The 15,202-nt window shown below is 38.1% G+C and overlaps 1 protein-coding gene across 1 annotated transcript; it reads right to left on the bottom strand.

Annotated features, from left to right (window-relative positions):
• Positions 1–1,350: 1,350 nt before the first annotated feature.
• Positions 1,351–7,782, bottom strand: LOC123468666. The gene has a single exon (XM_045167950.1). The coding sequence runs from the start codon at positions 7,780–7,782 to the stop codon at positions 1,351–1,353; it is 6,432 nt and encodes a 2,143-aa protein (XP_045023885.1).
• Between the last annotated feature and the right edge of the window lie 7,420 nt (positions 7,783–15,202).

Below are 15,202 nucleotides of genomic sequence, written 5' to 3'. Positions count from 1 at the left end.
AATACACTGTTATACCATGAGTTTTTACTTCTATAGGTAAACTGCATGGAATATACTTGTATTCAATGTGAATACACTGTTATACCATGAGTTTTTAGTTCTATATGTAAACAGCATCAAATATACTTGTATTCAATGTGAATACACTGTTATACCATGAGTTTTTACTTCTATATGTAAACTGCATGGAATATACTTGTATTCAATGTGAATACACTGTTATACCATGAGTTTTTACTTCTATATGTAAACTGCATGGAATATACTTGTATTCAATGTGAATACACTGTCATACCATGAGTTTTTACTTCTATATGTAAACTGCATGGAATATACATGTATTCAATGTGAATACACTGTCATACCATGAGTTTTTACTTCTATATGTAAACTGCATGGAATATACTTGTATTCAATGTGAATACACTGTTATACCATGAGTTTTTACTTCTATATGTAAACTGCATGGAATATACTTGTATTCAATGTGAATACACTGTTATACCATGAGTTTTTACTTCTATATGTAAACTGCATCAACTATACTTGTATTCAATGTGAATACACTGTTATACCATGAGTTTTTAGTTCTATATGTAAACAGCATCAAATATACTTGTATTCAATGTGAATACACTGTTATACCATGAGTTTTTACTTCTATATGTAAACTGCATGGAATATACTTGTATTCAATGTGAATACACTGTTATACCATGAGTTTTTACTTCTATAGGTAAACTGCATGGAATATACTTGTATTCAATGTGAATACACTGTTATACCATGAGTTTTTAGTTCTATATGTAAACAGCATCAAATATACTTGGATTCAATGTGAATACACTGTTATACCATGAGTTTTTACTTCTATATGTAAACTGCATGGAATATACTTGTATTCAATGTGAATACACTGTTATACCATGAGTTTTTAGTTCTATATGTAAACAGCATCAAATATACTTGTATTCAATGTGAATACACTGTTATACCATGAGTTTTTGTTTCGGGCTATTATTGTGTTTGGGCGGAATGCTCGAATTTAATTTAATAGACCGGAACGGGAAGTGGAAATTCACAGTTTTTATTTCTGAGTTTGCCACGAATTAGATTGAGATGTGTACACAAATTCACTCTTAATTAAGGAACCGGTTGCCAGCCGGCCCGTATCGAATCGCAGCAGAAAGACACAAAGATTTAAGTTTAACTACAATTAGATACAACGCACCACAGAGTCTCAAAGGTGTTTTCGGGTGCATGTCACAATTAAGAGTGTCGCAATTTTACAAAAAAAGGGTATGAGGAGAAGGCGGGAGGGAAAAAGATAATGAAAGATGCGTTGCCAAATTAGCTGTCTCGCTCATTGCCGGCCCTGTTTCCGACTTCGGAAACATCTGGTTGGTGTTCTTCTAAGAGACAAAGCTTGTGAACCGACCGGGAGTAGTAGTGAGTGGTGATTTTTGGATCTGGCGATCCATCCGGAAGTTTCTTGCGGCTGGGAGACGAGCGGACAACTTTGACGTCTGCGGAGCGGACGACACCATCTGGCCCGGTGGTTACGGCGGTGACTCGACCAATAGGCCAGGTTCCTCTTGGAGAATTTGGTGTAACAACAAGCACTAAATCGTTGACGGCGATGTTGCGTCTGTGACGAAGCCATTTGCGACGTTCGATTAGATTAGGGATATACTCACGAAGCCAACGATTCCAGAAGTGAGTGATCATTTCTTGGGCTTGTTGATAGCGTTTACGGCTGGATGGCTTGGAATCGGAAGAGGAGTCCAGATGACAGCCGGGATGAGCTCGGAGAAGAAGGAAGTGATTCGGAGTCAAAGCTTCGAGGTCATCTGGATCGACGCTGACGTGAGTTAGCGGCCGAGAATTCAAAAGAGCCTCAGCTCCTACAAGTGCAGTCAGAAGGACGTCTTCGGTCACCGATCTTTCATTTAGAATGCCTCGAAGGGCAGATTTTGCTGATTTTATTAAACGCTCCCATGAGCCGCCAAAGTGTGGTGCGACAGGGGGGCTGAATCTCCATTCCACGGGATGATTTTTTAGTTGTTCAATCTTCTTGACCAGTTCTTCGTTGTTCCATCGCGAGAGGGCACGGTTGATTTCTTGCTCGCCGGATACCAGATTTGTCCCATTGTCGCTGTAGCAAAGTTGAGGAAGCCCGCGACGATCGACGAATCGAGAGAAGGCGTTGATAAATGAGTCCATGTCAAGCGAATCAGCCAACTCCGAATGGACAGCACGACAGTCGAGACAGGTGAACATTACACCATAGCGTTTGAAAGATCTTCTCAGCAGCACAACGTAGAGTGGACCGAAGAAGTCGATTCCGACGTTGGTAAAAGGCGGAAGATGAGTTTTGATTCGACTGGCGGGAAGTGGACCCATCAGAGGCGTCTCTGGTTGACTCTTACGTTGCTTGCATGTGAAACAATTCCGAATGACTCGATTGATCGATGTTCTCGGATGGAGGACATGGTATTGAGCACGGAGAGCATGGAGGGTTGAATCTGAAGAAGAGTGAAGATTAAGTTTGTGTATATCAGTGATTACCATAGTTGACAATTGGCTCTCGTGTGACAACACAATTGGATGCTTCGTGTCTTGGGGAAGAGAAGAATGTTGGAGCCTTCCGCCGACGCGGATGATTCCGTACGGATCCAAGAAAGGTGTCAGTGTTGCCAGTGGGGAAGCGGTTGACACTGGTAGCTTTTTCGTCAAGGATCTCATCTCTTCATTGAAAAAATGTCTTTGGTCGACACGGATAATAAAACGAAGGGCTTCGCGGAGTTCAGGAGCTTTTAAGAATGGAGATAGGAGACGATTTTGTGGATCAATGTGACGATTATTTACAAAACGAAGCAACCAGGCTACCGAGCGCTTCACTTTGTGTAGATTAGAAGAATTTTGTATGAGTTTGAACAGAGGATGACCTTGTTTAACCTGGATGTGTCCAACGCATTTGGATGGTGAAACCTCTGGGTCTTCTGGTGATGGCTCTTTGATTACACCAGTTGTAGGCCATGAGTTTTGCGGAAGAGACAGGAAATCGGGACCTCTAAACCATCGGTGTTGAGCTGTTAAATGGGTTGCTGGAATACCACGAGAGCAGTCATCCGCTGGATTGAGTTCGCCTGGTATATGCCGCCACTGTGAAGGGGCGCTGCTGTCGAGTATTTCGGTGATCCTGTGTGCAACAAATGCGTGATATCTGCACGACTTTGAATGTATCCACTGGAGCACAGTTTGAGAATCACACCAGAAAAAGGTATTCGAAGCAATGGGACCCAGTTCTTTAAGAGCAGACTCACACAGCCGGACGCCGAGCACGGCACCTTGCAATTCCAAACGGGGAATGGAGAGTTGACGAAGTGGCGCGACTCTAGCTTTAGCAAGAATAAGATTGAGACGGAATTTGCCGGATGGGTATTCGGCGCGTAGATAAACACATGCACCGAAGCCAAGTTCCGATGCGTCTGAACACACATGGATTTCGTACATGATGGGTTTCTCCATGGATCGAAAACAGCGAGGAATCTTGATTTGAACGATGGATTGGAGCTCGTTCGCCCAAGAAGTCCAAATGGATGTGAGTGTGGGAGGCAAAGGATCGTCCCAGTCAGCACCGGATCGCCAGATGTCCTGGAGTAGTATTTTAGCCGTCATCACGACAGGAGCAAGAAAGCCAAGGGGGTCGAAAACAGACGCAACTTCTTGCAACACCTGACGTTTAGTTTTGGCTTGAGTTTTGACGCGGGACTTAAAGGTGAATGAGTCCTGTTGACAATCCCACAGCAAACCAAGAGTTCGCTCAATTGGGAGTTTGTCCGCGTCCAGGTCGAGTGAGCGCGATAGATCTGATTGGTCGACGCTTGCTAGGATTGATCTGGAAGATGACAGCCATTGGACCATGTTGAAACCGCCGAGCTTTAACAAGGCCGAAACGTCCCGAATTTTACTGATCGCCTCTTGCTCGGTTTCTGTCGAATCTAAATAATTGTCAACATAAATATTATTTAGAACGGCATCGGCTACGTGAGGAAACTGGTTGCCGAAATCTTCCACTGTTTTTCTAAGTGCATAGATACAGCTTGTTGGTGATGACACAGCACCGAAGACGTGGACTTTCATCTGGTATTCTTTAGGTTCACTGGCATCACCGGATTCGTTCCACAAAAATCGGAGAAGAGATTGCTGATGTTGTGGGACGAGGACTTGGTGATACATCTTCTCAATATCGCCAGAAATTGGATATGGATATTGACGAAAACGCAGAAGTACTCCATTGAGGCAGGTCAATAAATCGGGGCCTTTGTAGAGTTGTTCGTTAAGTGACGTCCCTTTGTGTGGAGCCGAAGGATTGAAGACGACCCGCACCTTTCCAGGTTTGTTTGGAGTTGTGACACCATGATGAGGCAGATACCAAATGGAACCATTGACGGAGGCGCTGTCATCGTCTACTTGTTTGGCGTGACCGAGAGCGATATATTCATTGAGCACCTGCGAATACCTTTCGGCAAATGCTGCATCACGAGTAAAACGTTTAATCAAAGCCCGGTACTGACGAAGGGCTACTTCTCTGTTATTCGGAAGGTTGATGGAAGGATTCCGAAGCATTAAACCAACTTCATATCGATCTCCATTGTGACGCGTCGTTCTTTCTAAAATCTTTAGTGCCATTTTGTCGTCTTGTGTCATCGGAAGATGGATAGAAGGACGCGTGCCAAAGGATTCGGTCAGCCAGAATTGGGTGACGAGATCATAGAGACGATACTCAAGTTGTTGGTTGTTGCCAGAAATAGAGTTGATGTGAACTGATGGATGTACAGATGAGGTCGGAACCGGACCGGTTATACACCAACCGAAATGTGTTTTTATTCCATCCGGGGCTTCAACTCCGTCAGCTGGATAGCGGGTGTCGAGAACGTCATGAACGCGGAGAATGTTTCTTCCCAACAGAACGCCAATCTCGGAAGAATCGATCTCGATGGGTTGAATGTCCGCGAGATGAGACCAAAGGTGCTTGGACGTTTCCCAATTTAGATTAGCGTGATATGATTGTACTCGTTGGACGGCATAGGCGCTTTTAACTTCAAAGGCGCGACCAGATTCAGGCGACTCGATGTAAAAGGACACTAACCTTACTATCTCCTTCGGATCATCTCCTCGATACGTGGATAGTGGAGATGGCATAAGAGGCCCTTGGAGTCCTAATCTCTTTGACAGCGAGTTGCGGATTAAGGACGTTTGACTTCCTTCGTCGAGGAGGCCGACGGATTGAATGCGGACTCCATTGGCTTCGATGATCACTGGAACAACCAGTAATAAGGTAGTTGTGTCGTCATCAACTGCATGCGCACCAATGGCCTTTTTAGAGTTGGGTGTTGATGAAGCAGAATCGCTGGTCTTGTCATTGTTGTTGTTTTCCTGGAAGGAAACAGTTAGTTTTGGTGCCCCATGTAACAGTGGGTGATGGTGAGCACCACATTCTCCAACATTGCATTTCTTTCTGGATAAACAGTCGGCCATCTGGTGGCCTCTGCTAAGGCAACGAATGCAGCAGCGGAACTCTTTTATGACTTTAATTCTTTCATCCATGGATGCGGAAGTGAACTTCGAGCATGATGCAAGGCGATGGTCTCCTTTGCATAACAAACAAGTCAGAGTTTTGCTTTCTTTTGCTGCGGTTTGCTTAGCTGCTGTTGTTGGAGTGGACTGTTTCTTTGCGATAGAGTTGACAGAAGGAGGAAATTTTGGCTTTGCATCGGAATTCTGCCGGCCCGGCTTCTGACTGCTTTTACCGAGTGGCGTCGATGATGATGGTGTTATGATGCAATGTTTAGCCATCATTTCTCCTTTGACGAATAAACTCAACCATGATGAAAAGTCTTGGAGGGTAAGACAGACAGGGTGACTCTTGGCGATACGTCTCCCCCACCTGCTTTGTACCTCAGAAGGTAGCTTCATGGTGATTGTGTCCAGCAGGCCCGATGATAGCAATTCGTGATGGTAACCACCATTTTTCAACGATGCGACTGCTCCGCTGACTGTTTGGGAAAACTTGAGCAAAGCTTTATAGTCGTTGTTGTTAACACGCTGCAACTGGATAAGTGACTGGAAATACGTGCGTGAGATTAAAGATGGATGACCGTACGTCGATTCCAGCTCCTTCAGTGCTTCTGAGTACAAAGCCGGACTGCTTAAAGAGTCTCCCAGTCCGTCTTTAATTTCTTGTGTTAAGCAACGCTTGAGTATAGCCATTTTCTCCGTCGTTGTCAGGTTGATGTTATTGTGTACTAAATCACGAAAAATAACTATAAAATCTTGCCAATTTTTAGGGTTACCGTCGAAAGGCTTGATATCCATTTTGGGTAGCCGAAAAACTGAAAAGGTATTTCCAGCTTGACCTGTTGATGGGCTATTTTGATTATCTTTGACGTCAAAGGACCAATTAGACGAATCGATAATTTTGCCCTCTTTTAATTTTTCTTCTTTGTTGGACATTGGCTCCCACCAACAGGTTGATTCATTTTGCTTGTATGGAGGAGGGCTGGATTTGTTCTGTCCAGTTGAACTGGGCTGTTGGGTTTGAGGATACTTTGGACGTGCTCCGCCAAAAATTCCTTCCATTGGGTTTTCTGGTGGGGCACGGTTGTGTGAAGTTGCTGCGGTGTGACGCGCGAGCTTTTCTTCGAAACTGGTTCTCAGTTTATCCAATTCGCGCTCCTTTTCCCGTTCAAAACGATGTATATCCGCTTGACGGGCGAGCTTCTCTTCTTCAAGTTCTCTCCTATGTTTTTCTAATTTTTGCTCGAGAGATATTCGCCTTTCTTTTTCTTGATCCTGCGCAGCTTGGCAGTTCTTGACAGTGTTCGTAAGAAAGTCAATGTCCACTTTAGAAGGCGCACCGGCATTTGATTGGTTTCTTCTTTTGAGTTCTTCGTCCGTGGCCTGAAAGTTGGACTGAAGCTGCTCGAATTTCTCTTTTAACGACTCTCTCGCCCTTTTCTCTTGATCCAGTCGCCGTCTTAATGCTTGTACTGTCTCAAAATCCAAACTGATATCATCATAAAGAATGTCTGAAGGTTCAGAGAGGATGTTGTGTGGACCTTGGGGCATTTCAATATTGCCGAAGTGAGCTGATGATATTTGAGAATGAATGCTATTCGCGACAGACGCTGGATTATTTTGAACCATTGAAGTTGGATTACTATGAATAGGAGTTGGATTGTTGTGAGCAGAAACCGGATTGCTGCGAACAGAATCTGGATTGCTGCGCACAGACACTGGATTGTTGCGAACAGAACCTGGATTGCTGTGCACAGACCTTGAATTGCTGCGAACAGAAGCTGGATTACTGCGGCCGATTGACCTTGGATTGCTCGGCGCAGTTGACGGTGGTCGGTTAACTGTGCGGATGTATTCGTCAATGCGTCCATACAACATAGCAGTGGCGTTTTCCAGGTGTACTATCCAGTCGTCTGAAGGCACTACAGCGAGATCAATGGACTGGCGATATAAATTATGAGCCCTTATGCACTCTTCAAGCTGATTGCTCAATTCTTTCCTTAGAAAACTGAGTTCCGTTCTGCTACCCAGGTCATTCATGTGCTGTTCAACGCGTTTGGAAAGATTCGTCAGTCTTCTCTTTTCATTGGACCTGAGGGTTTTCCTTGCTTTTGCGTCTAAGAAGAGAGGGAACTGCTTAACAGGTTCGGTTTGCATATCGGCATTGCGACTGGAGGGTCTGTTACCTCCTTCGGCCATGACGATAAGTTAATTTATGACGAGAACCAACACAAAATAATAAAAAAATTTTTTTTTTTTTTATTTATTTTTTCTTTTATTTTATTGTTTTTTTTTTTGTTTTTTTGAGCATGAGGTGAAAAGACTCTATTGAGAGGAGACACTCAAGATATTACACAGAAAGTGACCCGACTGACAGTGACCCGACTAGCCGAAGCTTTGGAACTAATGTCTTTGGACCATCAAACTGTGTATACAAAAACAATCGACGAAAATATTTGCAAAAAACATACACAAAGAGTGACCCGACCAACAAATGACCCGACTAGCAAAAGCTTGGGACCAGACGTATTGGGACCAGCACCTTCGAGTACGAAAACAAAATGAAAAATCACTCAATTTCTGTGTTCGTCTTCCAAATATTGTACTTGAAGAACGTCTTCGTCGTCTTCTTGTACTGGATCGGCAACAGGTTGTTGTTGTATGGCTACTCGATCCTGATGTACTGTTATCCTCTCAGCTGGCTGGATGACTTGGCCAGCTTCGATGACTACCTCTCGTCTAACTTGATTGGGTTGTTGAACGAATACCACCTTTCTAACTTGCCCTAGTATTTGTCCACGTTGATTAGTTCTTCTTTGCCGGTGCTGAGCGGCTTGAGCAGCACGCGAACTCTCACTGTTTCTACGACGCGGCAGTTTGCGAATCAAAATGGCCGCTTGGCCACACGTGACGACAGACAAAGGGTGGGCGAGAGAAAAGGCGTGAAATTGCACAACGGATTTTTCTTTTTTTTTTTACTGAAATGTCTATAAAACACACAAAATTTGCTTGGGTTGTTGACTAATAATTATGTACGAGCAGATTGCATATAGTATGACTTGCCGAGAGCTCGCAACACGTGGGCCTCGCTCCAAGTATACCATATGCAACACTTTTACACACAAAAAAAAAACTCAACAATTTCCTGAAAACTCAATGCACACAACGTGCAATCTTCATTAATCAATAAATAGTAATCAACCAAGCAAATTAGTATGAAAAATAAACGATCTTACGGGAGCTACTTGCTGAGATGTCTTGCCGGCGAACACGAGATTAAAAACTGTCGTCTGCTGGCTAGCTCCACCCTTCTTTCCCAATTCCCTTACTCTAGGCTGAACGTTGCCAGATCGTTTTTAAAATGAACCGACAAAAAAAAGCTTTTAAACCTAAGAATATATCCTTCTACATAAATAAAGCGGCAAAATACTGAGAAAGGTGCTAGCTAGACAAAAATCTCAATCAGCAACAATTTTAAGTAGAAAGTATCAAACGGAATGGAAAAAATTCAAGACTGTGTTCTTTTTTTTTTACCCCTTTCTGGTTTCCTCAAATGAAATGAACAATTATCATCCGTTTACCTTTACGATGCGAAGGATATAAATGGATAATGCGGGTTACGTTGAGCGCTCACGTGAACCGCAATTTTCAATGGAGGTCGGGGGAACGGAGTCGGCCGTGTAGTTTTGGGGACTTCACACTGATATAAGTCCTGGTTTAAGTTTTTTGGGATCTCAATGTCGATGTTTTCAATTTTTGGGTTTGAATCGCAAGGTCGATGCACCAAATGTTTCGGGCTATTATTGTGTTTGGGCGGAATGCTCGAATTTAATTTAATAGACCGGAACGGGAAGTGGAAATTCACAGTTTTTATTTCTGAGTTTGCCACGAATTAGATTGAGATGTGTACACAAATTCACTCTTAATTAAGGAACCGGTTGCCAGCCGGCCCGTATCGAATCGCAGCAGAAAGACACAAAGATTTAAGTTTAACTACAATTAGATACAACGCACCACAGAGTCTCAAAGGTGTTTTCGGGTGCATGTCACAATTAAGAGTGTCGCAATTTTACAAAAAAAGGGTATGAGGAGAAGGCGGGAGGGAAAAAGATAATGAAAGATGCGTTGCCAAATTAGCTGTCTCGCTCAGTTTTTACTTCTATATGTAAACTGCATGGAATATACTTGTATTCAATGTGAATACACTGTTATACCATGAGTTTTTACTTCTATATGTAAACTGCATGGAATATACTTGTATTCAATGTGAATACACTGTTATACCATGAGTTTTTAGTTCTATATGTAAACAGCATCAAATATACTTGTATTCAATGTGAATACACTGTTATACCATGAGTTTTTACTTCTATATGTAAACTGCATGGAATATACTTGTATTCAATGTGAATACACTGTTATACCATGAGTTTTTACTTCTATATGTAAACTGCATGGAATATACTTGTATTCAATGTGAATACACTGTTATACCATGAGTTTTTACTTCTATATGTAAACTGAATGGAATATACATGTATTCAATGTGAATACACTGTTATACCATGAGTTTTTAGTTCTATATGTAAACAGCATCAAATATACTTGTATTCAATGTGAATACACTGTTATACCATGAGTTTTTACTTCTATATGTAAACTGCATGGAATATACTTGTATTCAATGTGAATACACTGTTATACCATGAGTTTTTACTTCTATATGTAAACTGCATGGAATATACATGTATTCAATGTGAATACACTGTTATACCATGAGTTTTTACTTCTATATGTAAACTGCATGGAATATACTTGTATTCAATGTGAATACACTGTTATACCATGAGTTTTTAGTTCTATATGTAAACAGCATCAAATATACTTTTATTCAATGTGAATACAGTGTTATACCATGAGTTTTTACTTCTATATGTAAACTGCATGGAATATACTTGTATTCAATTTGAATTCACTGTTATACCATGAGTTTTTACTTCTATATGTAAACTGCATGGAATATACTTGTATTCAATGTGAATACACTGTTATACCATGAGTTTTTACTTCTATATGTAAACTGCATGGAATATACTTGTATTCAATGTGAATACACTGTTATACCATGAGTTCTTACTTCTATATGTAAACTGCATGGAATATACTTGTATTCAATGTGAATACACTGTCATACCATGAGTTTTTACTTCTATATGTAAACTGCATGGAATATACTTGTATTCAATGTGAATACACTGTTATACCATGAGTTTTTACTTCTATAGGTAAACTGCATGGAATATACTTGTATTCAATGTGAATACACTGTTATACCATGAGTTTTTAGTTCTATATGTAAACTGCATGGAATATACTTGTATTCAATGTGAATACACTGTTATACCATGAGTTTTTACTTCTATAGGTAAACTGCATGGAATATACTTGTATTCAATGTGAATACACTGTTATACCATGAGTTTTTACTTCTATATGTAAACAGCATCAAATATACTTGTATTCAATGTGAATACACTGTTATACCATGAGTTTTTACTTCTATATGTAAACTGCATGGAATATACTTGTATTCAATGTGAATACACTGTTATACCATGAGTTTTTACTTCTATATGTAAACTGAATGGAATATACATGTATTCAATGTGAATACACTGTTATACCATGAGTTTTTAGTTCTATATGTAAACAGCATCAAATATACTTGTATTCAATGTGAATACACTGTTATACCATGAGTTTTTACTTCTATATGTAAACTGCATGGAATATACTTGTATTCAATGTGAATACACTGTTATACCATGAGTTTTTACTTCTATATGTAAACTGCATGGAATATACATGTATTCAATGTGAATACACTGTTATACCATGAGTTTTTACTTCTATATGTAAACTGCATGGAATATACTTGTATTCAATGTGAATACACTGTTATACCATGAGTTTTTAGTTCTATATGTTAACAGCATCAAATATACTTTTATTCAATGTGAATACAGTGTTATACCATGAGTTTTTACTTCTATATGTAAACTGCATGGAATATACTTGTATTCAATTTGAATTCACTGTTATACCATGAGTTTTTACTTCTATATGTAAACTGCATGGAATATACTTGTATTCAATGTGAATACACTGTTATACCATGAGTTTTTACTTCTATATGTAAACTGCATGGAATATACTTGTATTCAATGTGAATACACTGTTATACCATGAGTTCTTACTTCTATATGTAAACTGCATGGAATATACTTGTATTCAATGTGAATACACTGTCATACCATGAGTTTTTACTTCTATATGTAAACTGCATGGAATATACTTGTATTCAATGTGAATACACTGTTATACCATGAGTTTTTACTTCTATAGGTAAACTGCATGGAATATACTTGTATTCAATGTGAATACACTGTTATACCATGAGTTTTTAGTTCTATATGTAAACAGCATCAAATATACTTGTATTCAATGTGAATACACTGTTATACCATGAGTTTTTACTTCTATATGTAAACTGCATGGAATATACTTGTATTCAATGTGAATACACTGTTATACCATGAGTTTTTACTTCTATATGTAAACTGCATGGAATATACTTGTATTCAATGTGAATACACTGTCATACCATGAGTTTTTACTTCTATATGTAAACTGCATGGAATATACATGATTTAATGTGAATACACTGTCATACCATGAGTTTTTACTTCTATATTTAAACTGCATGGAATATACTTGTATTCAATGTGAATACACTGTTATACCATGAGTTTTTACTTCTATATGTAAACTGCATGGAATATACTTGTATTCAATGTGAATACACTGTTATACCATGAGTTTTTACTTCTATATGTAAACTGCATCAACTATACTTGTATTCAATGTGAATACACTGTTATACCATGAGTTTTTAGTTCTATATGTAAACAGCATCAAATATACTTGTATTCAATGTGAATACACTGTTATACCATGATTTTTACTTCTATATGTAAACTGCATGGAATATACTTGTATTCAATGTGAATACACTGTTATACCATGAGTTTTTAGTTCTATATGTAAACAGCATCAAATATACTTGTATTCAATGTGAATACACTGTTATACCATGAGTTTTTACTTCTATATGTAAACTGCATGGAATATACTTGTATTCAATGTGAATACACTGTCATACCATGAGTTTTTACTTCTATATGTAAACTGCATGGAATATACATGTATTCAATGTGAATACACTGTTATACCATGAGTTTTTAGTTCTATATGTAAACAGCATCAAATATACTTGTATTCAATGTGAATACACTGTTATACCATGAGTTTTTACTTCTATATGTAAACTGCATGGAATATACTTGTATTCAATGTGAATACACTGTTATACCATGAGTTTTTACTTCTATATGTAAACTGCATGGAATATACATGTATTCAATGTGAATACACTGTTATACCATGAGTTTTTACTTCTATATGTAAACTGCATGGAATATACTTGTATTCAATGTGAATACACTGTTATACCATGAGTTTTTAGTTCTATATGTTAACAGCATCAAATATACTTTTATTCAATGTGAATACAGTGTTATACCATGAGTTTTTACTTCTATATGTAAACTGCATGGAATATACTTGTATTCAATTTGAATTCACTGTTATACCATGAGTTTTTACTTCTATATGTAAACTGCATGGAATATACTTGTATTCAATGTGAATACACTGTTATACCATGAGTTTTTACTTCTATATGTAAACTGCATGGAATATACTTGTATTCAATGTGAATACACTGTTATACCATGAGTTCTTACTTCTATATGTAAACTGCATGGAATATACTTGTATTCAATGTGAATACACTGTCATACCATGAGTTTTTACTTCTATATGTAAACTGCATGGAATATACTTGTATTCAATGTGAATACACTGTTATACCATGAGTTTTTACTTCTATAGGTAAACTGCATGGAATATACTTGTATTCAATGTGAATACACTGTTATACCATGAGTTTTTAGTTCTATATGTAAACTGCATGGAATATACTTGTATTCAATGTGAATACACTGTTATACCATGAGTTTTTACTTCTATATGTAAACTGCATGGAATATACTTGTATTCAATGTGAATACACTGTCATACCATGAGTTTTTACTTCTATATGTAAACTGCATGGAATATACTTGTATTCAATGTGAATACACTGTTCATACCATGAGTTTTTACTTCTATATGTAAACTGCATGGAATATACTTGTATTCAATGTGAATACACTGTTATACCATGAGTTTTTACTTCTATATGTAAACTGCATGGAATATACTTGTATTCAATGTGAATACACTGTTATACCATGAGTTTTTACTTCTATATGTAAACTGCATCAAATATACTTGTATTCAATGTGAATACACTGTTATACCATGAGTTTTTAGTTCTATATGTAAACAGCATCAAATATACTTGTATTCAATGTGAATACACTGTTATACCATGAGTTTTTACTTCTATATGTAAACTGCATGGAATATACTTGTATTCAATGTGAATACACTGTTATACCATGAGTTTTTACTTCTATATGTAAACTGCATCAAATATACTTGTATTCAATGTGAATACACTGTTATACCATGAGTTTTTAGTTCTATATGTAAACAGCATCAAATATACTTGTATTCAATGTGAATACACTGTTATACCATGAGTTTTTACTTCTATATGTAAACTGCATGGAATATACATGTATTCAATGTGAATACACTGTTATACCATGAGTTTTTACTTCTATATGTAAACTGCATGGAATATACTTGTATTCAATGTGAATACACTGTTATACCATGAGTTTTTAGTTCTATATGTTAACAGCATCAAATATACTTGTATTCAATGTGAATACACTGTTATACCATGAGTTTTTACTTCTATATGTAAACTGCATGGAATATACTTGTATTCAATGTGAATACACTGTTATACCATGAGTTTTTACTTCTATATGTAAACTGCATGGAATATACTTGTATTCAATGTGAATACACTGTTATACCATGAGTTTTTACTTCTATATGTAAACTGCATGGAATATACTTGTATTCAATGTGAATACACTGTTATACCATGAGTTTTTACTTCTATATGTAAACTGCATGGAATATACTTGTATTCAATGTGAATACACTGTTATACCATGAGTTTTTACTTCTATATGTAAACTGCATGGAATATACTTGTATTCAATGTGAATACACTGTTATACCATGAGTTTTTACTTCTATAGGTAAACTGCATGGAATATACTTGTATTCAATGTGAATACACTGTTATACCATGAGTTTTTAGTTCTATATGTAAACAGCATCAAATATACTTGTATTCAATGTGAATACACTGTTATACCATGAGTTTTTACTTCTATATGTAAACTGCATGGAATATACTTGTATTCAATGTGAATACACTGTTATACCATGAGTTTTTACTTCTATATGTAAACTGCATGGAATATACTTGTATTCAATGTGAATACACTGTTATACCATGAGTTTTTACTTC

This window comes from Daphnia magna, unplaced genomic scaffold (genome assembly GCF_020631705.1).
Source record: "Daphnia magna isolate NIES unplaced genomic scaffold, ASM2063170v1.1 Dm_contigs418, whole genome shotgun sequence".
In the NCBI taxonomy this organism is placed as follows: domain Eukaryota; kingdom Metazoa; phylum Arthropoda; class Branchiopoda; order Diplostraca; family Daphniidae; genus Daphnia; species Daphnia magna.
Note: the sequence above shows the minus strand (reverse complement) of the source record. Positions and strands in the feature narration are given on the sequence as shown.

Coding starts and splice junctions, on each gene's coding strand:
- LOC123468666 (XM_045167950.1), bottom strand. CDS start 7,782: ATGGCCGAAGGAGGTAACAGACCCTCCAGTCGCAATGCCGATATGCAA.